The following is a 27,362-nucleotide window of genomic DNA, read 5'->3' on the forward strand; positions in this document are numbered from 1 at the left end:
TAGGGGAGCTAAATGCGAGCCATTGATCTACAACATAGATATGCTAATACTACCAGGACTAAGTTCATGATAAATTTAAAGTTCAATTAATCATATACTTAAGAACTCCCACTTAGATAGATATCCCTCTAATCATCTAAGTGATCAAGTGATCCAAATCAACTAAACCATGACCGACCATCACATGAAATGGAGTAGTTTTCAATGGTGAACATCACTAGGTTGATCATATCTACTATATGACTCACGCTCGACCTTTCGGTCTCAGTGTTCCGAGGCCATATCTGCATATGCTAGGCTCGTCAAGTTTGACCCGAGTATTTCTGCGTGTGCAAAACTGGCTTGCACCCGTTGTATGTGAACGTAGAGCTTATCACACTCGATCATCACGTGGTATCTCGGCACGACGAACTTTGGCAATGGTGCATACTCAGGAAGAACACTTGTACCTTGAAATTTAGTGAGAGATCATCTTATAATGCTACCGTCGAACTAAGCAAAATAAGATGCATAAAGGATAAACGTCACATGCAATCAAAATATGTGACATGATATGGCCATGATCATCTTGCGCCTTTGATCTCCATCTCCAAAGTACCGTCATGATCTCTATCGTCACCGGCATGACACCATGATCTCCATCATCTTGATCTCTATCAATGTGTCATCATATGGTCGTCTCGCCAACTATTGCTATCGCATAGCGATAAAGTAAAGCAATTGTATGGCGCTTGCATCTTATGCAATAAAGAGACAACCATAAGGCTTCTGCCAGTTGCCGATAACTTTAACAAAAGATGATCATCCCATACAACAATTTATATCTCATCACGTCTTGACCATATCACATCACAACATGCCCTGCAAAAACAAGTTAGACGTTCTCTACTTTGTTGTTGCAAGTTTTACGTGGCTGCTACGGGCTGAGCAAGGACCGTTCTTACCTACGCATGAAAAAACACAACGCGGTATAGTGATTGCTTTTTGATCTTCAGAAAGAACCCTGTTCATTGAATCCGATTAAATAAAGCTAGAGAAACAGACACCCAGTAGCCACCTGTGTGCGAAGCACGTCGGTAGAGCCAGTCTCGCGTAAGCGTACGCGTAATGTCGGTCTGGGCCGCTTCATCCAACAATGCCACTGAATCAAGAATCAACTAGTGACGGCAAGTAATATGTATATACCGCGCCCACAACTCCTTTGTGTTCTACTCATGCATATGACATCTACGCATAAATCTGGCTCGGATGCCACTGTTGGGGAACGTAGTAATTTCAAAAATTTCCTACGCACATGCAAGATCATGGTGATGCATAGCAATGAGAGGGGAGAGTATTGTCTACGTACCCTCGTAGACCATAAGCGGAAGCGTTATGACAACGCGGTTGATGTAGTCGTACGTCTTCACGATCCGACCGATTCTAGTACCGAAAGTATGGCGCCTCCGCGATCTGCACACGTTCGGCTCGGTGATGTCCCATGAACTCTCGATCCAGCTGAGTGTCGAGGGAGAGCTTCGTCAGCACGATGACATGATGACGGTGATGATGATGCTACTGTCGCAGGGCTTCGCCTAAGCACTACGATGATATGACTGGGGTGGATTATGATGGAGGGGGCACCGCAAACGGCTAAGGGATCAATGATCAACTTGTGTGTCTTTGGGTGCCCCCCACCCCCGTATATAAAGGAGCAAGGGGGAGGCCGACCAGCCGTGGTGTTCCCCAAGGAGAGGAGGAATCCTCTTCCTACTAGGAAGAGGATTCATCCTTTCCTAGTCCAACTCGGAAGAGGGGAGGGGGAGGAAAGAGAGGGAGAGGGAGAGGGAAAGAGGGGCTGCGCCCCCCTCCCCTAGTCCAATTCGGACTTCCCATGGGAGGGGGGGGCGCCACCTCCTGGGCTGCAGCCCTCTCTCTTCCCTCAGGCCCACTAAGGCCCAATACTTCCCCGGGGGGTTCCGGTAACCCCTCCAGCACTCCAATTTTCTCCGAAATCATCCGGAACACTTCCGGTGTCCGAATATAGCCGTCCAATATATCAATCTTTACGTCTCGACCATTTCGAGACTCCTCATCATGTCTGATCACATCCGGGACTCCGAACTATCTTCCATACATCAAAACACATAAACTCACAATACTGATCGTCACCGAACTTTAAGCGTGCGGACCCTACGGGTTCGAGAACTATGTAGACATGACCGAGACTCGTCTCCGGTCAATAACCAATAGCGGAACCTGGATGCTCATATTGGTTCCTACAATTCTACGAAGATCTTTATCAGTCAAACCGCATAACAACATACGTTGTTCCCTTTGTCATCGGTATGTTACTTGCCCGAGATTCGATCGTCGGTATCTCAATACCTAGTTCAATCTTGTTACCGGCAAGTCTCTTTACTCGTTCCGTAATACATCATCCCGCAACTAACTCATTAGTCACACTGCTTGCAAGGCTTATAGTGATGTGCATTACCGAGAGGGCCCAGAGATACCTCTCTGATAATCGGAGTGACAAATCCTAATCTCGATCTATGCCAACTCAACAAGTACCATCGGAGACACCTGTAGAGCACCTTTATAATCACCCAGTTACGTTATGACGTTTGGTAGCACACAAAGTGTTCCTCCGATACTCGGGAATTGCATAGTCTCATAGTCATAGGAACATGTATAAGTCATGAAGAAAGCAATAGCAACAAACTAAACGATCATCGTGCTAAGCTAACGGATGGGTCAAGTCAATCAAATCATTCTCTAATGATGTGATCCCGTTAAGCAAATGACAACTCATGTCTATGGTTAGGAAACATAACCATCATTGATTCAACGAGCTAATCAAGTAGAGGCAAACTAGTGACACTCTGTTTGTCCATATATTCACACATGTACTAACTTTCCGGTTAATACAATTCTAGCATGAATAATAAACTTTTATCATGATATAAGGAAATAAATAAGAACTTTATTATTGCCTCTAGGGCATATTTCCTTCACTCTCTGGTCAGCTCGGACCGTTAGGCCCACGCCCGGAACCTCCGGCCATCCCGGAACTTCCGGCCTCCGACGACCTAGACGAACCTGGGCGTGCCAACTCTCTGGTTTGCCCGGAACCAGCCTGTAACCGGGCCCGGACCTCCCCCCCCCCCAGGAACTTCCGGCCTGCCCGGACACCAGCCTCGCTCGCGCCGTGCCAACTCTCTGGATAGCCCGGACCCTGCCCAGACCTTCGCCCGGAACTTTCGGCCCTGCCTGCGCGTAGTAACTCGGGCCGAGGCCCATATACCCTTTCGCCCCCTAGACTAGATATACTCATCTTGTACCTACATTTTAGGGTTAGCATTGGTTTAGCTCATATGAGAGATAGATCTTTGCTCATCCACTTGATACGTTCTCCATTGGAGGCCAAGCCCTCCATCTAGGAGAAGATCCCCCACTTGGATTCAAGACCTCGCGGAGAAGATCGCCTAGCGGATTCAAGACCTCCTTCTAGGAGGTCTGTACCCCCTTTGTTGGATTTGAACCATGTATCCCTCCTTGTGTTCTCAGATCTAGCACATGTGTGACCTTTCCTTGTTGATTTGAGTGTTTCCTCTCGTTTCCCCCTCGTGTGTTCGTCGTGTTCCTCGTGAAATCCCCTCCAAATCGTGAAAGATCGGCCCCTAGGGTTCCACCCTTCATCAATTTGGGTCCCCCCGTTGGAGTTGCTCTTATATCATATAATATGTTTATTTTAATTCCAACTTCCAAAAGATTGACCAATTTTATATATAAAAGTATCAATATTCACGATACCAGATTAGTATTATTAGATCATCATTGAAAATATTTTTATATTATATTTATTTGGTATTGTAGATGTTATTAATTTTTTATAGTATGACTTTACAACTTTTGATTTAAGTCAACGAGGATATATGAGAATAAAAAAGAACGGGGAATAAACTGTGCTCTAATTTTTTTTCCCTTTGAGAGGACCATATCCGAGCTCCTATGCCGACATCAGACAGTCCGGACATTTGTGGGTGAATAGTCCAGATAATTTTGATGAGCCATGTTGGATAGCTAAAAATATCTGCACCGGTCAGTTCCAACATTTGCGGGTGAATAGATTATCCTCGTTGGAGGTGCCCTTGTGCATGCAATGGTTGTGAAAAAGGTACTCCCTCCAGATTGTGGAGAAACGCCAGTACTCTCTCCGTTCCTAAATATAAGACCTTTTAAAGATTAAAACGTAAACTGCATATGGAGCAAAATGGGTGAATCAACACTCAAATACATCTATATACTAATATACATTCGTATGTAGTCCATATTGAAATCTCTAAAAGGTCCTACATTTAGAATCGGAGGGAGTACGTCAATAGTGTTGTCTACATGACTATATGTGGCATTGTTTGAGGAATGGCTTGACTTGCAAGAATCTAAATACGTATAATGTACATACATTACTCCCAGTTAAATATATGTAACACAACACTGCTAGGCGGACGACTAATTTAGACGACCAGTGCACGACGATGAATCCCAGCCACCGAAACTCGTCCACAGCCCACACTCTGTTCGCTGGATTTATTGTCGTTCATGGATCGGCCACATGATGTCGTGTGTGGAGCAATTCCGTATGTAACATTGTCTCAGTGACTCTAAGTATTTCTTGGAAAAAACTCGGTGCTGGCAGCAACTCATCATTTTAAACATTGAGAACCTGACAGCTAATAAGCTCTGCAGCCCCAAAGTTCTTCGAGGCTACTATGTTCCATAAGACGTTTTCTTCAGGCGTATCGTTTCCCGTGTTATTCTCCAATACAGCTTGCATAACTTGAAGGTTATTGTTTGCCTCTTTTGTAATAACATGGAGCTTCCCATGAAGGCCAGCGAGTAAATAAGGAGACTCCGCATCAGTGAAATCATGAACTGGAACGTGTGGTACTATAGTTCTCCAGACATCTTCTTCAGCATCATACCTTTTTATCTGTCCACTGTCCAAGGAGCTGGAAGGCTCCAATGTCAGGACCCCGACTCGATGTCACATCGATCTAGCTGGTAACACCTCATATCACTTTGCGGCCTCACGCACGGTATTCCCACGGGTGTCGCCTTACCTTTTCCCGGGACCGTTTGCGCCTTTTGGCTCACGTATATGATAGTGTCGCTAGCATCCATATGATAAAGAGCCCGGGCTGACATGACTAGTCGTAAACCCAAAGTGGCACAGACTTACAAGGACAGGCATCCATGACCCAGCTTCGAACGTGTCGGTCATCAGCAAGTGGGTCCGGGCTGTAGCACTGGGCTAACAGGACTCCGGTAAACCGGGCTGTAGCGGGCTAACAGGACTCCGGTACTCAAAGCGTGACATTTCCCCGAAGGGACAGACACAGGAATGAAGAAGGACACATGCCGGCCAGCCTAAGTGTTCCAGAGCAGTAGCAAGCTACCATGGCTCAGCGGTAACACTAGGAGACATTTCCCGGTAAGAGAGGCTACTAAAGATAAACAACTAGATAGTCAGATCCCACACATACCAAGCATTTCAGTCATACACACAATATGCTCGATATGTGCAAATACAATGAAGCATCACAACATGACTCTACGACACAAGTACTTTATTTAAGGCTCAGTGAGCCATACATAACATACACAAAGGTACGGGTCTCACAACCCAACATACAAGTCATACAGTCATACAAACCAGCAGCGGAAGTAACTTGTCTGAGTACAGACAACTAGTAAAACAAAAGAGGCTTGGAAAGCCTAGCTATACTACGTGGTCCTTCACAAGCTCAGGGTCACCACCTGGGTCTTAAGCCTACTCGTTGATGTCAACGTCTACATAGAACCCATCAGAAGGGGTTGCAGCGTCTTCTGTAAAAATGTAGATTATAGCAACATGAGTACAAAGGTACTCAGCAAGACTTACATCAGATCCTACATACATGCATAGTATCAAGAAGGGTTGGTGGAGTTATTGCAGCAAGCCAGCTTTGACTCTTGGCTAGGCTATCCTACGATACTCCAACTTGAAATGGTTTTGCGCACACGAGTCCACTACTCACCAATTCAATACACTACCGAGGATCCGCCTCCGTCTTCCTACGGAAGAGCCATCCTCGGCACTCACACTTATCTTGAGGCTTTTAACAGTTTCCATTTACTTGTCTATGAACTGTATAGGCAACCAAGTAGTCCTTTACCACGGACGCGGCTATTCGAATAGATCATGTTAACCCTGCAGGGGGTACTTCTTCATACACGCTCTCACCACTTACCGTCGTTTACACGACATGTACTCGGCAACCTTCAAGCGGAAGCCCAACGTGGGTGTCGGCCACGACCTACCTAATCACCTAAGCCTCCAGTCCAGGTTTATCGCCTATTCAGGTTCCATCCGCAGGGAGTCCGGCCGAGGTTTCCCATACGGCCCCGAACGATGTGAACAGGGTTCCCGAGATACCTAACGGGTATTCGGTACACCCGGCCACGTACCTACCGCATCACAGCCCACCCCTACGGTCAGCGCTGTCCACGGCCTCCAGTAGGCTACAAACACCAGAAACTACTTGCAACTCCTGGACGGAGAACTAGGGTGAATAAGAAGTCGAGAGGGTCCATTGGTTTCGGGCCCAATGCATGGTAGTAGCTGATTCTTAAATCACACATACAGATCTCAGTGCTTAAGGTCGGCTTCAACGAAACAACCCACCATGTACTCCTACATGGCCTCTCATCGATACCTTTACCAAATCGTGTTCACCACACCACTCTCATTACCGACATAACATTTCACTCTAGCCCATCACCCAGATGAACCAGACCTGACACGACTCTAAGCATAGCAGGCATAGAAAGGTAGGAACAACACATACATATGGCTCAAGCAACTCCTACACATGCTAGTGGGTTTCATCTAGTTACTGTGGCAATGACAGGTCATGCAGAGGAAATGGGTTCAACTACCGTAGCACACAGCAGTTTGAATCGCGTTGTCTTAATGCAGTAAAAGAGAGCAGGAGCGAGAACATGGCATTGTATCGATATGATCAAATGGTTGGTTGCTTGCCTGATGGTTCGATGCACTGATACGGTTCTTCGCTAGGGTAATCAGGGTACTCTTCGGGGACAGAACCTGCCGCAGAGAGCACCGATTCACAAACATTACCAAACAGTATGCAACAATATGATGCATGCATGAAACATGGCAATATGAGTGTGTTGGGCTAATGCAACTAAAACCAGGGGTGTTTGAACAAATTTGAATCAAGGATTCAAATTTCAAATTCAAATATGGCCTTTTAAAGTGCCTTTCCTTGTTCTGCTTAAAACATCAATTTAACTTGTTTGATCATGCATGAAAATAGTACAGATGGATAGATTGGATTTTTCTGATCATTTTTCATATATAATTTGTCCAATTTGGAGTTACAGAATAAAAGTTATGAATTTTTGAAGTTTAAATAATATTCTGAAATTTCCTGATTTAATTTAATTCCAGAAATATAATTATTGCGTCAGCATGACGTCAGCATGACGTCAGTGGTCAACTGTGGCTGGCTGAGGTCAAACCTGACGTGTGGGGCCCACACGTCAGTGACAGGGGGGGTTAAACAGGATTAAATTAATCCTAATTAGGGGTTAGTGGCGCTGGGGCCCACTGTCAGTGTCAGGGGGGGTTGACTAACAGTAGTTAGCGCTAACCTAACCACCTGGCCGACAGGGCCCACGCGTCAGTGACCCTGGGGGGTCAAACCCCAGGTCGGACAAGTCAAACCCCACCGGCGACATGACGCCGGCGAGGCCCGAGACGGCGGCGAAAGTGCTTTTTGCCATTCCGGCAACCAAATGGACGGCGGAAGGCATCTACGTGTTGCTGAGGTTGAGCCGCGACTATTGGTGGTGGTGGTTGGGCTCGGGGTGGCCGGAGTTGACGGCGGCGAGCTCGGCTGCGGCGGCCGGAGTTCGAGTGCGGTCGGGATCAGTGTTGCAGGGGGTTTGGGGAGGCGTTGGTGCGTGCTGCGTGCTCCTGGTGAGGTGGGGAGCACGATGGTGTGCTCGGTTGGGCGCTACGGCGACCGTGGCCACGACGGCGACATCGCCGGCGGCGTGGAGCTCTCGGCCGAGGTGGGGCTAGGGCCTAGAAGTCGAAAGAGACCAGGGAAGAAGGGGGAAACGATCCGGGGGCTCACCGCGGAGCTGCAGGGATGGTTAGTGGGCTCGGGGACGCGCTGGTGACGGTGAATTCGACGGCGACGACGGTCGGAGCCCGAAGAGGGGAACGGCGACGTGGCGGCGATGCAGGGCTTCCGGGGACCCGTGGAGCGGTGGGGAGGAAGAGGGAGTCGAGGCGGAGCTTCTGAGCTAGTCGGGGGAGCGAGGGGTGGCCGGAGACGATGGCTATGGCGAACGGCGGCGACGGTGGTGTTCGGCCGTGAGAGAGAGAGCGAGGGAGAGGAGAGGAGAGCCGGGGGAGAGTGAGAGAGAGCAGGGGGAGAGGCGTGGCGTCGTCCAGGGCGTCGAGCGAGGAGGGGAGGGCAGGCAAGCAGGCGAGCAGGTGGCGTGGCGCGGTGGCGCGCGCGCGCGCCGGCCACACTCCCCTCCCTCTGTCGGGACGAAGACGACAGAGGAGGGAGGTGGGCTGGGCCGGCTGCTGGCTGGGCCAGCCAGCTGGCTGGGCCGCACAGGGAGGAGCCCAGGTAAGCTTCTCCCTTTTTATATTTTTCTGTTTTCTGTTTTTCTAATACTTTTGCAACTTTGTTGAATTAAATAAAATACCTAGGCTAGTTCAAAAATCACCAAACTATTCCTGGCCCATAGTTGGATTATTTCCAACATGAAACATTTTAGTTTGGAGATATTTGAGCATTTAAATATTTTATATTATTTTAAATGCCCAAATTCAAATATTTATGATTTAAATCAAAAACCCTAGGATGGCCTAGGAAAATGTGCACCATTTTTGGCAGAGGTTCTGAACCAAGACAAAAATGATGGGCATTTTAGAAGGGCATTTCAGGTTCATTGAAAAATTATTTTAGTAACCCTAGTTGGTTTCAGAGGGGACTGGGGGTTCTGTCATCCCCATTTCAAGTTTCTGATGAAAGAGTAAACATGATGCAACACTCTAATGCATGACTAGCTAGGTTGTGACAACTCACCCCCACTCAAAAGAATCTCGTCCCGAGATTTGGGTTCCTCCGGGAAGAAAGCGGGGTACTCGAGTCGAAGACGATCCTCCCTTTCCCAAGTTGCTTCATCCTCAGAATGGTGCGACCATTGAACTTTGAGGAACTTGATGTTCTGGCGTCGAGTGGTACGCTCGGCCTGATCGAGGATACGAATGGGGTACTCTCGATATGTAAGATTATCCTGGAGATCAAGCGTTTCGTGGTCCACTTCACGATAGGATCCGAGAAGCAACGCCTGAGTTGAGAAACGTGGAAGACGTCGTGAACTCTGGAGAGGTGCGGAGGTAGTTCCAACTGGTAGGCAACTTCTCCTTGTTTGGCAAGAATGCGAAAAGGTCCAATATAACGAGGAGCCAATTTGCCTTTGATACCGAAACGATGGGTTCCCTTCAGAGGGGTGACCCGAAGATAAGCCTTCTCGTCAATCTCGAAGGTCATAGCCTTATGTTTTCGGTCATATTGACTCTTTTGACGAGATTGGGCTGTTTTCAACTTTTCACGAACGATACGAACTTGTTCTTCTGCTTCCTGAATCATATCCGGGCCAAAGAATTGTCTTTCCCCGGTCTCTGACCAGTTAAGGGGTGTTCGACATCGTCGTCCATAGAGAACTTCAAAAGGGGCTTTACCCAAGCTAGATTGATAGCTGTTGTTGTAAGCGAATTCGGCAAATGGAAGGCACTTCTCCCAGTCCATTCCGAATGAGATAACAGAGGCTCGAAGCATGTCTTCTAGAATTTGGTTGACGCGTTCCACTTGACCACTCGACTGAGGGTGGAAAGCGGTGCTAAAGGAAAGACGGGTTCCCATAGCATTTTGGAAACTTTCCCAAAATCGAGAGGTGAAAAGACTTCCTCGATCCTAGTTAATTTCCAAAGGAACACCATGGAGAGACACTATACGGGAGATGTATAAGTCTGCCAGCTGACTAGCGGTTATACTCTCACGAACAGGTAAGAAGTGGGCTACTTTGGAAAGACGATCGACCACGACGAAAATAGCATTATTCCCTCTCTTGGTCCTGGGAAACCCGGTAATGAAATCCATACCAATTTTATTCCATTTCCATTCAGGAATAGCTAAGGGTTGAAGGGTGCCAGCAGGCCGTTGATGCTCTGCTTTTACACGACGACAGACGTCGCAATTTGCAATGTACTGAGCAATTTCTCTCTTCATCCTAGTCCACCAGAACCTCTGGCGTAGGTCCTGATACATCTTAGTACTACCGGGATGAATGGTGAGAGGAGATTCATGAGCTTCCTTAAGGATCAATCGCCTCAGGTTGCGCACCTTGGGAACCACTAGTCGATCCCCGAAGTATACGACTCCTTGATCATTAACGGAGAAACAATTCGCAATTCCTTTCTGAATGTTTCTCTTGATGCGGGAGATTCCCGGATCTACCTTCTGTGCTTTGATAATTTGATCCGTAAGGGTAGGTTTTGCCACCAAGGTGGAGAGAAAACCTTGAGGAACAATATGAAGGTTAAGCTTCCTAAATTCCTCATGGAGAAGCGTTGACTTTGTTGTAACATCAGGTTGTTACAATAAGATTTACGACTTAGCGCATCAGCCATGACGTTGGCTTTCCCTGGGGTGTAGGTTATTCCTAAGTCGAAGTCGGTGATCAATTCAACCCAACGTCTCTGCCTGAGATTCAAATCCGGTTGGGTGAAAATATACTTCAGACTTTGGTGATCAGTGAATATTTCGCAACGATTACCGAGGAGGTAATGTCGCCAGGTCTTAAGTGCATAGACTACGGCTGCAAGCTCTAGATCATGAGTGGGATAATTCTCCTCATGTGGGTGCAATTGCCGTGAAGCGTAGGCAATAACGTGTCGATCTTGCATGAGAATGCAACCTAGTCCTTGTCGCGAAGCGTCGCAGTAGATAACAAAGTCCTTGGAGAAGTCTGGCGGTACCAATACGGGAGCAGAAGTCAGGCGTCTTTTCAGTTCCTGAAAGCTGTGCTCACATTGTGGAGTCCACTCAAACTTCTTATCTTTCTTGAGGAGCTCGGTTAGAGGTTTGGCAACTTTGGAGAAGTTCTCGACAAAGCGACGACAATAGCTCGCTAAGCCTAGAAAACTCCGAACTTGCTTGACCGATTCAGGTGGAGTCCAATTAAGGACGGCTTGAACTCGCTCAGGGTTAACAGCAATACCTTTACCAGATATTACATGACCCAAATAGGTCACTTCTGACAACCAGAATTCACATTTAGAAAATTTGGCATAAAGGCGATGCTCTCGAAGTTTCTTCAACACTAGCCTTAGATGTTCGGCATGTTCTTCCTCGTTCTTGGAGTAGATGAGTATATCATCGAGGTAAACCACGACGAACTTATCCAAATACTCCATGAAGATTGAGTTCATTAACCGAGAAAAGGTGGCTGGAGCGTTGGTTAAACCGAAGGACATGACGGTGTACTCGTATTGGCCATAACGAGTAACAAAGGCCGTTTTAGGAATGTCCCCGTTTCTGATTTTGATTTGATGGTAGCCCAACCTCAAATCCATTTTGGAGAAGATTGAGGATCCAGCGAGCTGATCATACAGGTCGTTGATCCTGGGAAGCGGGTATTTGTTCTTGATTGTGACCAAGTTGACAGGTCGGTAATCTACAACCATCCGGTCCGTACCATCCTTCTTCTTGATGAATAGGACGGGGCAAGCCCACGGAGAAGAGCTAGGTCGGATGAAACCCTTTTTCAAGGACTCATCGAGTTGTTTCTTAAGCTCGGCTAGTTCTAGTGGTGCCATCTTATAAGGTCTTCTAGCAATCGGAACGGTTCCTGGAATGAGGTCTATTACGAACTCAACATCCCTGTCAGGTGGAACACCTGGCAATTCCTCTGGAAAGACATCCGGGAAGTCACGGACTACCGGAACATCCTCAAGGTCTGGCAAAGGCCTGGCGTTAAGAGAATATAATTGTCGCTTGGCTATTCGGGTCAAGACATGGACTATCTTCCCCGAAGGATGGGTGAGTTGAACAGTCCTAGAGAAGCAATCAATTTGGGCATGATGAGCCGACATCCAGTCCATACCCAGAATGATATTAATATCTGAAGATTTAAGGGCTATCAAAGACGCGAGGAAAACAAGTCTGTCGACTTGGATCTCATTTCCATAGCTTACCCTAGAGGTCTGCCATCTAGAACCAGGGGTAGAGATTTCCATAGTGGATGGCATGTCACAGAATGCAACGTTATGCAAACGAGCATAATTTTCAGATATAAAGGAATGAGAGGCTCCTGTATCGAAAAGAACAGATGCCGGGTGGCAATTAACAAGAAGCGTACCGAGAACGACGTTGGGATCCTCTTGAGCTTCTTCGGCAGAGATACAGTTGACATGGCCACGTGAAGCGGTGACCGGTTTAGCATGAAACACTTTCCCTGTCGGCTTGCCACGGCCAACAGCTTTAGCAGATTGATTGGGGTTGGTCTGGGGACACTCACGCATATAGTGACCCGATTCCCCACACTTGAAACAAGTCACGGAACTGGTACGTGGAGGAGCATTGTTAGTTGAACCCCCATAGGGCTTGGCTGGAGCAGACTGTTGAACGGGGCGAGGCGCCTGGAAGGATGGCCTCGGTGTGAACCTGGGTGGCAGGGCGGTGTTGGGCACCCACACGCGGCGCTTCTGAGGACCAGCACCGGATGAGGAACCCGTGTCACGGCCATGCTTGCGTGTTGCGTCATAGTCAGTCTGACCAGTTTCAGCACTGATGGCTTTGTTGACAAGTTTCGAGAAAGATGTACACTCATGCAGACGGAGGTCGCGGCGAAGCTCAGGACTAAGGCCCTTATGGAACCTTGCTTGCTTCTTGGCGTCAGTAGAAACTTCCTCAGTTGCATATCGGGCGAGATTACCAAACTCCCTGCTATAGGCATCCACAGAAAGTCGGCCTTGGGTGAAACTGCAAAATTCTTCACGTTTACGGTCCATGAGACCCTCCGGAATGTGATGTTCACGGAAAGCCTCGCTGAATTCAGCCCAAGTAGTGACATGGCCCGCTGGGCGCATAGCTCCATAATTCTCCCACCATAGACTGGCGGGGCCTTCAAGATGATATGCAGCAAAGGTGACCTTGTCAGCCTCCGCTACCAGCACGGAACGCAGTTTGTGAGAGATACTGCGAAGCCAGTCATCAGCGTCGAGGGGCTCGACGGAGTGATGGAACGTGGGTGGATGCAATTTGATAAAATCACTGAGTGACACCACGTTAGCCCTCTGATGGTGTGCTGTATTCTGTTCAATACGCTCCAACAAACGGTTCGTCTCCCGCTTGTTTCTCTCAGCTTCCATCATGACCTCGGCTAGTGAAGGAGGATGAGGCAGATTTGCATCCCTGGCTTCACTGCCTTCGGCCTGCTCTTGAGAAGCAGGGTTAGCGCGCGTGTTGACCATCCTAGGAAATCAAGACAATGTTTTAGTCAGGATGGTAAAATTCCGACATAGGATTTATAATGTAAGAAATAACTCGAAATGCAAGATGATCATCCGTATGACATGGTAGATACAGCAACTGCTTCTTTTATTCCATCGTCATACACACCATACAGGGTTTAGTACAAGACCAAACAAGTACTATTACGGTGGAAAGAGGATTACATCTCATCGGAGGCATTCCAAGCTTCTATACATTATTTTTCTACATCTCCGGAAAGAGTACAAACTAGGTCATATCCCACGAGTCACGCGGGATGATAGACGACACAGCTAGTGCGAACTAGGGATACTACCACTAACTCAGACCGATCCGTAGTAGTCCTCGTAGAAGTCACCTCCATAGCTTGGGAGCTCAACATGATCATCTGGAAACAGACGGTCTCGCGGAGCTTGTGGACCATAGGGGCTAGGATGAGGCCTTGGACCAACAAACGGTGGCCTGCGGGGACCGCGAGGTGGGGTGATGCCTCCTACATCACGCCAAACCATCACGTCTGGCAGAGCAGATCTCACAGGATAGAGATCGCGCATATCTGAATATCCAGCTTGCACCGCCGGTGCGAACCGAGTCAAAGTGGCCCAGTGGTCAGCACGGGTGTTGAAGAGCTCTAGCCTTAAGGCCCGATTTTCACGGTCCTTATCCTCGAGCATCTCAGCAGTGGTGCGAGTTCGTGAATCCTCCTGAGTGGAGTCAGCATAGATAGCCTGGAGATACCCTTGTGCTCCCGGAAGTGATCCTGGCATATACCGGAAATCAGAGTCCCGAAATAACCCAGATCTGACTCGCATAATGGTCATCATAGAGTAGGCGGCGTCCTGCACAGCCATCTCAATAGTAACCCCGAGTCCATAGGAGCAGTGAAGAGGCTCGGTGGATCCAGGATAAGATGGAAATATCCTGACAGTGCAGAGATACTGGCTTTGATTGAAGTCCCGGAATTGCTCTTCGACTGTGTACTCGGGATACCAGCGGTATCCAGCCTCAGTCATTACCCTGACCAACTTAGCAGTATGGCCGGGTACATCTAGGCATCGAGTCAGGCGAACCACTTGATTGAGGTCGCGAGTGGCCATCTGAAAGCATATTTATAATGCAAAGGCGTTAGAATTTCTAGCAAAATTTCGGCAGCATAACAGCTGTAAATGCTCAAAAAGGATATTGAGACATTTGACAAAGGATTTCATACACACTCAACATCATCATATCAAAGTTCTGAACCATTCTGACTACATAATGTGGTAGTAGAACTGAACTAGGCTTGTAACCATCAAACTTATAAGGTACTACTGATTAGTAACACGTGATCCTGATAGAGGAATAGATCCTAATTCCTTAACCCCCGGTGGAAGAATGGACTGACTCAGATCAGAAAGTCATAAGGTATAAGAAGTAAAAAGAGCCTTACGTTCCAACCCACAAACAATTCCCCTACATATAACTAAAGAATTTCTAGACTCAACATCGACCAGTTTGGCTTGGAGAACCTACAGGCAGTCCGGCTCTGATGCCAACGCTGTCAGGACCCCGACTCGATGTCACATCGATCTAGCTGGTAACACCTCATATCACTTTGCGGCCTCACGCACGGTATTCCCACGGGTATCGCCTTACCTTTTCCCGGGACCGTTTGCGCCTTTTGGCTCACGTATATGATAGTGTCGCTAGCATCCATATGATAAAGAGCCCGGGCTGACATGACTAGTCGTAAACCCAAAGTGGCACAGACTTACAAGGACAGGCATCCATGACCCAGCTTCGAACGTGTCGGTCATCAGCAAGTGGGTCCGGGCTGTAGCACTGGGCTAACAGGACTCCGGTAAACCGGGCTGTAGCGGGCTAACAGGACTCCGGTACTCAAAGCGTGACATTTCCCCGAAGGGACAGACACAGGAACGAAGAAGGACACATGCCGGCCAGCCTAAGTGTTCCAGAGCAGTAGCAAGCTACCATGGCTCAGCGGTAACACTAGGAGACATTTCCCGGTAAGAGAGGCTACTAAAGATAAACAACTAGATAGTCAGATCCCACACATACCAAGCATTTCAATAACATACACACAATATGCTCGATATGTGCAATACAACATGGCATCACAAAATGACTCTACGACTCAAGTAGTTTATCAATAGGCTCCGAGGAGCGAGATATTACAAACATGGGTCTCATGACCCAACACTCAGAGCATACAAGTCAAAGCACAAGCGGAAGCTATCATGTCTGGGTACAGACATCTATAAATGAAAAAGGCTGAGAAGCCTGACTATCTACCAGATCCTGCCGAGGGCACAAGATCGTAGCTGAGGTAACAAGCTAAACGTCGAAGTCCACGTGGAACTACTAGTGAGACTGAAGTCTCTCTGCAAAAACATAAAATAGGCAAACGTGAGTACAAATGTACCCAGCAAGACTTACATCAGAACTAACTACATATGCATCATTTTCAACAAGGGGATGGTGGGGTTTAACTGCAGCAAGCCAGCTTTGACTCGGTGGCTATCCTAGACTACGACTGCAAGCGACTCTTTTGAGGTGGCGCACACGAGTCCACATATTCACCAACCAATACACCACTATGGATCCGCTCCCGTCTCCCTACGAGAACGCCATCCATAGCACTCACGCTTATCTTGCGTATTTTAGAGTATCCACTTTCACTTGTCTATGAACTGATATAAGCAACCCAGAAGTCCTTTTCCGCGGACACGGCTATTCGAATAGATGATGTTAACCCTGCAGGGGTGTACTTCTTCATACATGTTTCCACCACTTAGCGTCTGCACACGACATGTGCTCGGCAGACTTCAAGCGAAAGCCGACGTGGGTGTAGACCACGACCTACCTAAACACTTAAGCCTCTGGTCCAGGTTTATCGCCTATTCAGGTTCCATCCGCAGGGAGTCCGGCCGAGGTTTCCCATACGGCCCCGAACGATGTGAACAGGGTTCCCGAGATACCTAACGGGTATTCGGTACACCCGGCCACGTACCTACCGCATCACAGCCCACCCCTACGGTCAGCGCTGTCCACGGCCTCCAGTAGGCTACAAACACCAGAAACTACTTGCAACTCCTGGACGGAGAACTAGGGTGAATAAGAAGTCGAGAGGGTCCATTGGTTTCGGGCCCAATGCATGGTAGTAGCTGATTCTTAAATCACACATACAGATCTCAGTGCTTAAGGTCGGCTTCAATGAAACAACCCACCATGTACTCCTACATGGCCTCTCATCGATACCTTTACCAAATCGTGTTCACCACACCACTCTCATTACCGACATAACATTTCACTCTAGCCATCACCCAGATGAACCAGACCTGACACGACTCTAAGCATAGCAGGCATAGCAAGGTAGGAACAACACATACATATGGCTCAAGCAACTCCTACACATGCTAGTGGGTTTCATCTAGTTACTGTGGCAATGACAGGTCATGCAGAGGAAATGGGTTCAACTACCGTAGCACACAGCAGTTTGAATCGCGTTGTCTTAATGCAGTAAAAGAGAGCAGGAGCGAGAACATGGGATTGTATCGATATGATCAAATGGTTGGTTGCTTGCCTGATGGTTCGATGCACTGATACGGTTCTTCGCTAGGGTAATCAGGGTACTCTTCGGGGATAGAACCTGCCGCAGAGAGCACCGATTCACAAACATTACCAAACAGTATGCAACAATATGATGCATGCATGAAACATGGCAATATGAGTGTGTTGGGCTAATGCAACTAAAACCAGGGGTGTTTGAACAAATTTGAATCAAGGATTCAAATTTCAAATTCAAATATGGCCTTTTAAAGTGCCTTTCCTTGTTCTGCTTAAAACATCAATTTAACTTGTTTGATCATGCATGAAAATAGTACAGATGGATAGATTGGATTTTTCTGATCATTTTTCATATATAATTTGTCCAATTTGGAGTTACAGAATAAAAGTTATGAATTTTTGAAGTTTAAATAATATTCTGGAATTTCCTGATTTAATTTAATTCCAGAAATATAATTATTGCGTCAGCATGACGTCAGCATGACGTCAGTGGTCAACTGTGGCTGGCTGAGGTCAAACCTGACGTGTGGGGCCCACACGTCAGTGACAGGGGGGGTTAAACAGGATTAAATTAATCCTAATTAGGGGTTAGTGGCGCTGGGGCCCACTGTCAGTGTCAGGGGGGGTTGACTAACAGTAGTTAGCGCTAACCTAACCACCTGGCCGACAGGGCCCACGCGTCAGTGATCCTGGGGGTCAAACCCCAGGTCGGACAAGTCAAACCCCACCGGCGACATGACGCCGGCGAGGCCCGAGACGGCGGCGAAAGTGCTTTTTGCCATTCCGGCAACCAAATGGACGGCGGAAGGCATCTACGTGTTGCTGAGGTTGAGTCGCGACTATTGGTGGTGGTGGTTGGGCTCGGGGTGGCCGGAGTTGACGGCGGCGAGCTCGGCTGCGGCGGCCGGAGTTCGGGTGCGGTCGGGATCAGTGTTGCAGGGGGTTTGGGGAGGCGTTGGTGCGTGCTGCGTGCTCCTGGTGAGGTGGGGAGCACGATGGTGTGCTCGGTTGGGCGCTACGGCGACCGTGGCCACGACGACGACATCGCCGGCGGCGTGGAGCTCTCGGCCGAGGTGGGGCTAGGGCCTAGAAGTCGAAAGAGACCAGGGAAGAAGGGGGAAACGATCCGGGGGCTCACCGCGGAGCTGCAGGGATGGTTAGCGGGCTCGGGGACGCGCTGGTGACGGTGAATTCGACGGCGACGACGGTCGGAGCCCGAAGAGGGGAACGGCGACGTGGCGGCGATGCAGGGCTTCCGGGGACCCGTGGAGCGGTGGGGAGGAAGAGGGAGTCGAGGCGGAGCTTCTGAGCTAGTCGGGGGAGCGAGGGGTGGCCGGAGACGATGGCTATGGCGAACGGCGGCGACGGTGGTGTTCGGCCGTGAGAGAGAGAGCGAGGGAGAGGAGAGGAGAGCCGGGGGAGAGTGAGAGAGAGCAGGGGGAGAGGCGTGGCGTCGTCCAGGGCGTCGAGCGAGGAGGGGAGGGCAGGCGAGCAGGTGGCGTGGCGCGGTGGCGCGCGCGCGCCGGCCACACTCCCCTCCCTCTGTCGGGACGAAGACGACAGAGGAGGGAGGTGGGCTGGGCCGGCTGCTGGCTGGGCCGCACAGGGAGGAGCCCAGGTAAGCTTCTCCCTTTATATATTTTTCTGTTTTCTGTTTTTCTAATACTTCTGCAACTTTGTTGAATTAAATAAAATACCTAGGCTAGTTCAAAAATCACCAAACTATTCCTGGCCCATAGTTGGATTATTTCCAACATGAAACATTTTAGTTTGGAGATATTTGAGCATTTAAATATTTTATATTATTTTAAATGCCCAAATTCAAATATTTATGATTTAATTCAAAAACCCTAGGATGGCCTAGGAAAATGTGCACCATTTTTGGCAGAGGTTCTGAACCAAGACAAAAATGATGGGCATTTTAGAAGGGCATTTCAGGTTCATTGAAAAATTATTTTAGTAACCCTAGTTGGTTTCAGAGGGGACTGGGGGTTCTGTCATCCCCATTTCAAGTTTCTGATGAAAGAGTAAACATGATGCAACACTCTAATGCATGACTAGCTAGGTTGTGACATCCAATGTATAAAGCTCATCATTGACTACAACACCTAATTTTGTGCCTGCTTGCCTTGCTGGCCATCCATCGCCAAGACCATCTGGCATAGTTGACCAAGAGTTTAATTCCGAGTCATAGATCTCACCTCCAATATCGAAAAAGAATGGCCATGAGTACAGGCTCTGAGGAACATAGAGCTTTCCGTTATAGGATGCCATCCCAGTGGCGATAGGCTTCAGCACATCGGCCAAGAAAGCTGTCGGTAATACCTGTGCTTTCACGAAAGGCATTTCCGGCAACTCACTCCATAAACCAGTTTTCGGATCAAACACTTCACCCGACCGTAGAGGAAGCAATCCGTTCCGACCCCTACTAACACCACCAACCACATACAACTTACTCTCCAATAATGATGCCTTAGAGAAAGCCCTACCAGATATCATCGGGTTAACTTCCTGCCACAAATTGACACAAGGGTCATACCTCCACACGCAATTCAAGGCAACAGCTTTGGAAAACCCCCTTAAGACATACAAGCAACCATCAGCAACTCCGACAGAGCACCCACAAAAAGGCATTTGATCCAAACCATATCGGCGCCAAAACCATCCCCTAAAGAAATCAGCAATCCTGATGCTTGAGCCCACTGCATTCCACATCCGAAACACAGAATACTGCGTCCTCCCAGTGGAATCCGCCTCATTGGCGAATGAAGGCATGGATGGCAGCCTTTGCCATTTCTGGAACAATGGATCGAGTGCATAGCATTCAAGCTTATTTGCCTCAACTCTGGTCAGTATATACAACCATTCTTCAGTTAACCCAAGCTCTTTTCTCAGCTGGGCAAGCTCAGTGCCGGTGATTGCCGCCTTCCAAGTTCGGCTAACCAACTTCATCTTTAGGTAATGAATCCGTGGTAACCTTGCTAGAATTTGAAATGAAAGCTCATCAGGAAGAGTCGGAATTATCCTTGAATATGACCCACAAACATATGCGGTTATCTTGGCCCTTTTGTTTGAAACTGATCCATGTACCTCGTCTGAATCCATGGATTGAGCCTTACTGATTGCAGTGCTTAGATAAGAGCCCATCTTGTCTCGTTTATCTTCAAAGTCAAATAACTCTCTGGGGTGTCATCCCTCAACCTGGTTTGGAAGGAAAAATAATTGAAATTATATGCATATCGGCTTCACCATACTCGAAAAAACATAATAGTAGTGCACAAAATCTACAATAGGACAAACATACCAGTTGCATTTGTTAACAAAAAAAAAAAACTAAACAGTACAAGGCCAACATGTTTCAACTACAGTAAGAAAAAAATCTACAAGCCTCAACCACGAGTGTAGGATCACGTCTAGTGCCAGAAATCTCAATTCCAACCGAATTCGTCTGAAATTTATATGATCGAAAATCAAAGGGAGACAAATTGGATCAAGCACCTTTTCTCACAACCAATTCCACCCTAGAGACCTCAACTATGACCAGACCTACGCCCACCAGTTCATCAATCTATTATCAGAAGACCCCCGCCTGGCATAAACAACCTAGTCGGACGCCCTACGGAGTCGCCCTGTCCCACGGGGTGGCGAGACATCTGATGCAATATTATTAACAGTAACTTGCACAGAATCAAGATTCGAGCGGGGAATTGGGATCAATCGAGGCTTACCGAGAGAGGATCCACACAGTAGAGGATGAGCAGGAGGACTGGACACGAGCAGCTGCTAAGGATCTAGGTGGGTGCGTGGCGTACGTGGCGGAGGGAGAAACGAAGCGAAGGGAGGGGCGCTTCGGCGAAGGGCGGCAGGTTCGCAGGGAATGGGTGGAGCGCTGGAGGCGGCCGGACGACCTTTGCGTGCAGACGTAGTTTTTTTTTTAGACAATCTCGCATGCTTTATTCATCGCCCATAATGTTTATAGGAATAAAATCAAGATCTTCTGGTTGTCCTAGCCATACATGACAGACCAAAATCTAAGGACAAAGCATATCTAGCGAGATTGTGAGCCTCAAAATTCGAGCTCCTAAACTCATGAACTACTTTACATGATTGGAAAGAGTTTGCACGAAGTATTATTTCATGCACTATAGCTCCATAGCCAGCCGCCGAGTTCTTCCGCACATCTTCAACCACTCGCTTGCAGTCTGTAGCGATTTGAATAAAATTCTCATATAAATCCTCAGCCAGAGATTGGCCTTCCCTTACTGCTATTGCTTCTAGTGTGCTCACATCCGTGATAAACTCGAGTTTTAAGATCGAAGCACCCAAGAAAACTCCCCTGTGGTCCCGGCACACTGCTCCCACGGCACCAAACTCCCCTTGCTGGGATACAGCCGCATCCACATTCATCTCTGCATGACCCTCTTGCGGAGGCATCCATGTATGCTGTCCCGAGCTAGCACGCTTCATACCACTGCCCGCTCCTCTATCCATCATCTCCAGATCCCTCAAAAAGGAGAGTATGAAAGAGTTAGTAGTGAAAGGACTATCAAATATCTTTCATGTATAGCTCTCCTTCTGGCTCGCCAGACTGCCCAAAGTGTCACCACCATTCTTATGAAATCCCTCTGCGACAACGATTCATGCAATGTAAAAATCCAGTTTTTTGCATCCAAAGAAAGATTGCCCCGCATAGTCTCCACCATATCCTCCGAACACAGTGACCATACACTTCTGGCCATCACGCAATCCACTAGTGTGTGCTTCCAGTCATCTTGTGCGGAACAGAAGGCACACACACTCGTAGTAGACATATTCCGGTGGTGTAACACCCCGGCTGTTGGAATTGTTTCATGACAAAGTCTCCATAAGAATACCTTGATTTTTGATGGGACTTTAATATGCCATAGGGACGTCCAGGCTGCTTCCTCTTCTGCCTCATTTGAGTGTCCTCCAACCGGTTGCAGTAATGCTTCACCTTGCAGTTTCATTTTCAACAAAAATTTGTAGACTGACCTTACTGAAAAGACACCTTGTTCATCCTCCCCCCAGGCCCAGAAATCATCAACTCTTCTAGTACACAGCGGAATTTTGAGTATGACATTTGCATCAACTGGCAGAAAAGTCGCACGAACTTTGTCCTCCTTCCACCTTGCCGAGGTTGAGTCAATAAGTTCCGCGACACGAGCAGGTCTATCCGCCGCCAGACACACAATTGGTCTCATTAGGCCTGATCGGGGTAACCAGATTTGGTCCCATATTCGTGTCTCTTCTCCCGTTCCGATCCTCCGGATCATACCTTGCATTAGAGCTCCCTTCCCGTCTAAGATAGATCTCCATATTTGTGAGGGCCTGCTGCCTAACTCGGCTTCAAGGAAAGACGAGGTAGGGTAGTACTTAGCTTTCAAAATCCTGGCACTTAATGTAGAGGGGGTGTGTATAATCCGCCAAGCCTGTCTGGCCAGTAAAGAGAGGTTAAAAAGATCAATATCTCGAAAACCCAGTCCTCCCATATACTTCGGTTTATTGCATACATCCCAAGATATCCAGCAAGGTTTCCTCTTCCCTCTTTTACTTCCCCACTAGAATTGCCTGATCAGCGATGTAATACTTTCACAAATACCTCTAGGGAGCCTGAAACATGACATAGAATATGCGGGTATAGCCTGAGCCACTGCCTTGATTAACACCTCTTTACCCGCATATGACAAAAGTTTCTCCATCCATCCTTTAATTTTCTCCCACACCTTGTCCTTTAGATACTTGAAAGTACCATTCTTAGCCTGCCCAACATCCGTTGGCATCCCTAGATACCGATCAGTGAGTTGCTCATCATAGACCTGTAAAGTGTTTTTGATCCCGTCCCGTATAACCTGCGGGCAGCCTTTGCTAAAGAAAATTGATGACTTATCATTATTCACTCGTTGCCCCGATGCATTGCAGTACGTATCCAACAGGTTTGACACCACTTCTGCCCCTTCTGTACTCGCCTTGAACAGCAATAGGCTATCATCAGCAAAAAGCAAGTGGTTAACAACCGGAGCTGTCGGTGCCACTTGGACTCCCGTGAAAGCTGACGACTGAGGAACTGATTTCAGTAGGCACGAAAGGCCCTCCGCTGCTATCAAAAAGAGATAAGGGGAAATAGGATCTCCCTGCCGAATACCTCTACTTGGTTTGAACTCCTCCATTTTTTCTCCATTAAACAGAACCGAGAAAGAGACTGACTTGATCATATTCATAACCACATTAATCCACTGTTGAGAAAAACCAAGTCTATCCATCATTGCTTGTAGATAGTCCCATTCTAGCCTGTCATAGGCTTTCATCATATCCAATTTAAGAGCACAATGGCTATTCCTCTTGGATTTACTTCCCTTCATAAAATGCAGACATCATATGCCATAATTATATTATCACTTATCAATCTGCCAGGCACAAATGCCGATTGCTCCTCTGAAATGATCTCTGGCAGTATTTGCTTCAACCTATTTGCAATCACTTTCGAAGCAATTTTATACAATACATTGCACAAACTTATAGGCCTGAACTGAGTTAACAAGGTTGGGCTCATTACCTTTGGTATAAGAACCAAGAAAGTATCGTTGATACACTCTGCATCCTCCTCCCCCCTGATTATCCGGAGAATAGCCTTTGTAACTTCTGCTCCACACAAATCCCAATGGCGTTGATAAAAGTGAGCTGGAAAGCCATCTGGACCTGGGGATTTTGTGGGAAACATCTGAAAAAGAGCTGTCTTGACCTCCTCATCCGAATAATCTGCACAAAGTATACCATTCATCTCCGGGGTCACCTTCCTTGGAACATGGCAAAGAACAGCCTCCATGTCCGTCACCCCCTCTGTTGTGTACAGATTTTTGTAAAACTCAGTGACCATCTCCTTTAATTCCTCCGGATCATCCACCTGTACCCCTAATGAACTCATCAGGGCCTTTATCATGTTCTTTTTTCTCCTCATACTCACTCTCATATGAAAGAATTTCGTGTTCTTATCTCCCGCCGAAAGCCACTCTTTCCTTGATCGTTGTCTCCACAGTAACTCTTCTCTGTGATATAGCTCCACCAACCTCTCATGCACCTTCTTCTCCTCATGACTTGGGCCCGTACGCCCCTGTTCATTACGCATCTGCTCTAGCTTCTGTTTTAACTCCTTGATCTCCCTGCGGACTGACCCAAAGGTCCTTCTGTCCCATCTCCTCAAATTAGTTGACAGATCCGCTAGTTTTATTCTTAGGTCCTCTACTCTCTCCCCGTCCAAAGAAGCCGCCCAGGAAGTAGCAATAGTGCTCCTCAACTCCTCATGGGTCTCCCAAGCAATTTCATAGCGGAAGATTTTGTCCCGTACCCGATCCCGCTGCGCGGCCGGGTTGAGCTCTAGCTGGATCGGGCCATGGTCCGATGTCGCTGATGTTAGGTGATTAAGACATGCCGATGGGAATAGAGCACACCAATCAGTCGACCCGAGAGCCCTGTCTAGCCTTACTCTTGTGAAAGATCCCCCCGAAACCTTCTTCTCAAAAGTCTAGAATCTGCCTTTATAGCCAATGTCCACCAGCATGCAAGTATCAACCACATCTCTAAAGCCTTGGATCTGAGCATTACTCCTCTCTCCAACCCCCTCATGTTCTTCTGGACGTAGGACCTCGTTGAAATCTCCGATACAGAGCCAAGGGGGGTGGCTCAAACTTGCTATATTTTTAATAGTTTCCCAAGCCTGATGTCTCAAGTGAGTTTGAGCCTCACCATACACCAGATTTAGCCTCCATGGGTCAAAACCCGGGTCACGCACCTCACAATCCAAATGATAGTCAGAATAGCCAGAAATATCAATATTAATTGTATTATTCCAGAACAAACCGATGCCTCCGCTTCTACCAACACTGCTCACAGCATAACCTTTATCAAAACCAATTGAAGTAGCAAGACTTTCTACCCTAACTTTGTCGATTTGAGTTTCTAGAATACAAAGCAAGGTAGGGGCAAAGTTCTTCACGATCTCGCGAAGTTCACGAACTATCGAGGCTTTGCCCGCACCTCGACAGTTCCAACATATGATACTCATTGTTCCCGGCGGTACTCCTCACGGGAGCCCGCCGATGCTGCTTTGTTTGCTTCGTTTTCTCCTTCCTCTCTGTTCCCTTCCTCTTCAGAACCCTGCATTCCATTGCTGTCCAAGTTCCTTCCCTGGTCTTCACCTTTCTTTGATCTTTTCACTTCCTTCCTCGAAGAAACATATACTGGGGGCATTGGTGGCACCCCGACGGCTTCTCCCTCACCACCATCGCTGTGGACACAATTTTTGCTGCTTCAACCCCCCTTTTTCCGCCGCTGGCTCTGGCAATGTAGCTGCCATGTTGTCAGCCAAGAGACGCTTAAGCGAGACTCCAGCTGGCCCATGAACTACATCCATAGATATGTTCGATCTCCTCCCATCCGGCACTTCTGATCCTCCACTGTTACCGCTCATGGGGCCTTTTCTCTTCCCTCCCTCCTGATTAAGAAGCTGTGTCTGCCGCTGCATATCATACTGGTTTGACTGCATAGCCTCCCCTTCTCCATGTTGTCTAGGCTCCCCCGATGCTTCTCCATGGGGCTGCGATGGCCGGGTGTTGAAGCGCCAGCTCTGGTTTGGGTTATAATGTTCCCCACCCCTACCGCCCCCCTCGCAGGGCTTCCTCTCCCTCTCTGTGATTGAGCAAAACCTCTTCCCGGAGCTCGAACTCTTACATTATCTGCAAATAAAAAGTCTCCCCACTCAAAAGCCGCTTCATCGTGCACGCCATCACCGCACTCCTCATGCCAGTGCCCGAACTCTCCACAATTGTAACAGAAAATTGGCAATTTCTCATACTTGACTGGGTACCGGACCCTCTCGTCGCCGTTTTTTCCTGTGACAAACCTTTTGATCTTTGCGTTAACGTCAATCTTGATTCTTACTCTCACGAATTCTCCAAAAAAATCCCGCCGACAACTTTAACTGTGTGTCTACCACCTCACCAATCCTCGATGCTAAACCCTTAACCGCCGGCTCTATCAAGTAATTGTCCGGAAGGCGATGGATCTGGGCCCAAACTTCAATTCTGTCCAGCTTGAAAGAATCAGGATTTTTGAATCCATCATATTCCTCCAAGATCACAGCCTGGTCCCTGAACAACCATGGTCCTTCGAACATAGCTTTCTTCCAATCTGCAAGGCAACCAAATTGCGCTGAGAATGAGAACAAGTTCTCCCTAATCTTCCTCCAAGCTACTGGCTTAGCCGGGTTCCAGGCCGCCCTCATGTCACCATACAACGCGTTAGGGCTAAAAGATTTTTGGGTATGCACCCTTGCGATCGCCAGCCACTTCGCCGGCTCCAATAGATCTGGTAGCTCCTCCTCCCACACAAAATCATCTTCTTCCTCCTCCTGCAAGATAAGACGGGCTAGTAGATCCCCAGCCGACTCCTTCCCCTTCTCCCTCTGCGTGCTCCTGCCCTCTGACATCGTCTCGATCCGATCTGCCAACGAAAACCAGCGCTTTCCAATCGTGAAACTACCCCCGTCCAAGGCCGGGAAGGATCGCTCGGATCCCCCTTTGTCAGCCCGAGACGAGAGGAGAAGTCACGATCGGGAACTGCGCCGCAAAAGATGATTCCGGCGAAAATCGCCGGAAGACGTCGAAACCCTAGCCTATCGCCTAGGGGACTTTTTTGCGAGAGGGAGCGGAGCGCGTGCAGACGTAGTGTTGCAGCAAAGCCCGTCCGTGGAATCCATCGGGTCCACCGCCATCTAAGCCCAAGTCCACTGCGCCATCCAATCCTATTCGGCCCCGTCCGTTTGGAGTAAAACGGACAAACGAAACGGACCAGTGCGCGACCCCATCTTATTTTTCTGTCCGTTTTCTGTCTGTTCGACCCCATTCGTGACCCAAACTTGAGCTGGCTTTGGGGTAAAAGCGGACACGAAATGGATGTCTTTGTGGCGTCCTCGTCCGCTGCATGTTCGCTGCATGTCCCCCGGCCCCATGTGTCATCCCCACCTCTCTCTCTCCTCCATTTCTCTCTCCGCCCGTGGACAAGCACCGACAACTCCTGTTGTGGACGAGCGTGGCGAGGCGTGTGCGAGCGGGGCGAGGCGCGGCGGGGGTGGGGCAAGGCGAGACGCGGGCG

The 27,362-nt window shown here is 48.2% G+C and overlaps 1 protein-coding gene across 2 annotated transcripts; it reads right to left on the reverse strand.

Annotated features, from left to right (window-relative positions):
* Positions 1–4,292: 4,292 nt before the first annotated feature.
* Positions 4,293–21,121, reverse strand: LOC119316878 (F-box/kelch-repeat protein At1g22040-like). 2 transcript variants are annotated; one of them, XR_005153390.1, is made up of 4 exons: positions 20,924–21,121; positions 19,269–20,396; positions 4,613–5,002; positions 4,293–4,576 (listed from the first exon to the last, which is right to left on the reverse strand). XR_005153390.1 is itself a non-coding variant. In XM_037591260.1 (3 exons), the coding sequence occupies exons 2-3, from the start codon at positions 20,340–20,342 to the stop codon at positions 4,694–4,696; spliced, it is 1,383 nt and encodes a 460-aa protein (XP_037447157.1). In that variant the 5' UTR covers positions 20,343–20,396; positions 20,924–21,121; the 3' UTR covers positions 4,293–4,693. The 2 variants fall into 2 exon arrangements, 1 of the variants encoding a protein (XP_037447157.1); XM_037591260.1 differs by having other exon boundaries at positions 4,293–5,002.
* Between the last annotated feature and the right edge of the window lie 6,241 nt (positions 21,122–27,362).

Source organism: Triticum dicoccoides, chromosome 6A (assembly GCF_002162155.2).
Source record: "Triticum dicoccoides isolate Atlit2015 ecotype Zavitan chromosome 6A, WEW_v2.0, whole genome shotgun sequence".
NCBI classification, from domain to species: domain Eukaryota; kingdom Viridiplantae; phylum Streptophyta; class Magnoliopsida; order Poales; family Poaceae; genus Triticum; species Triticum dicoccoides.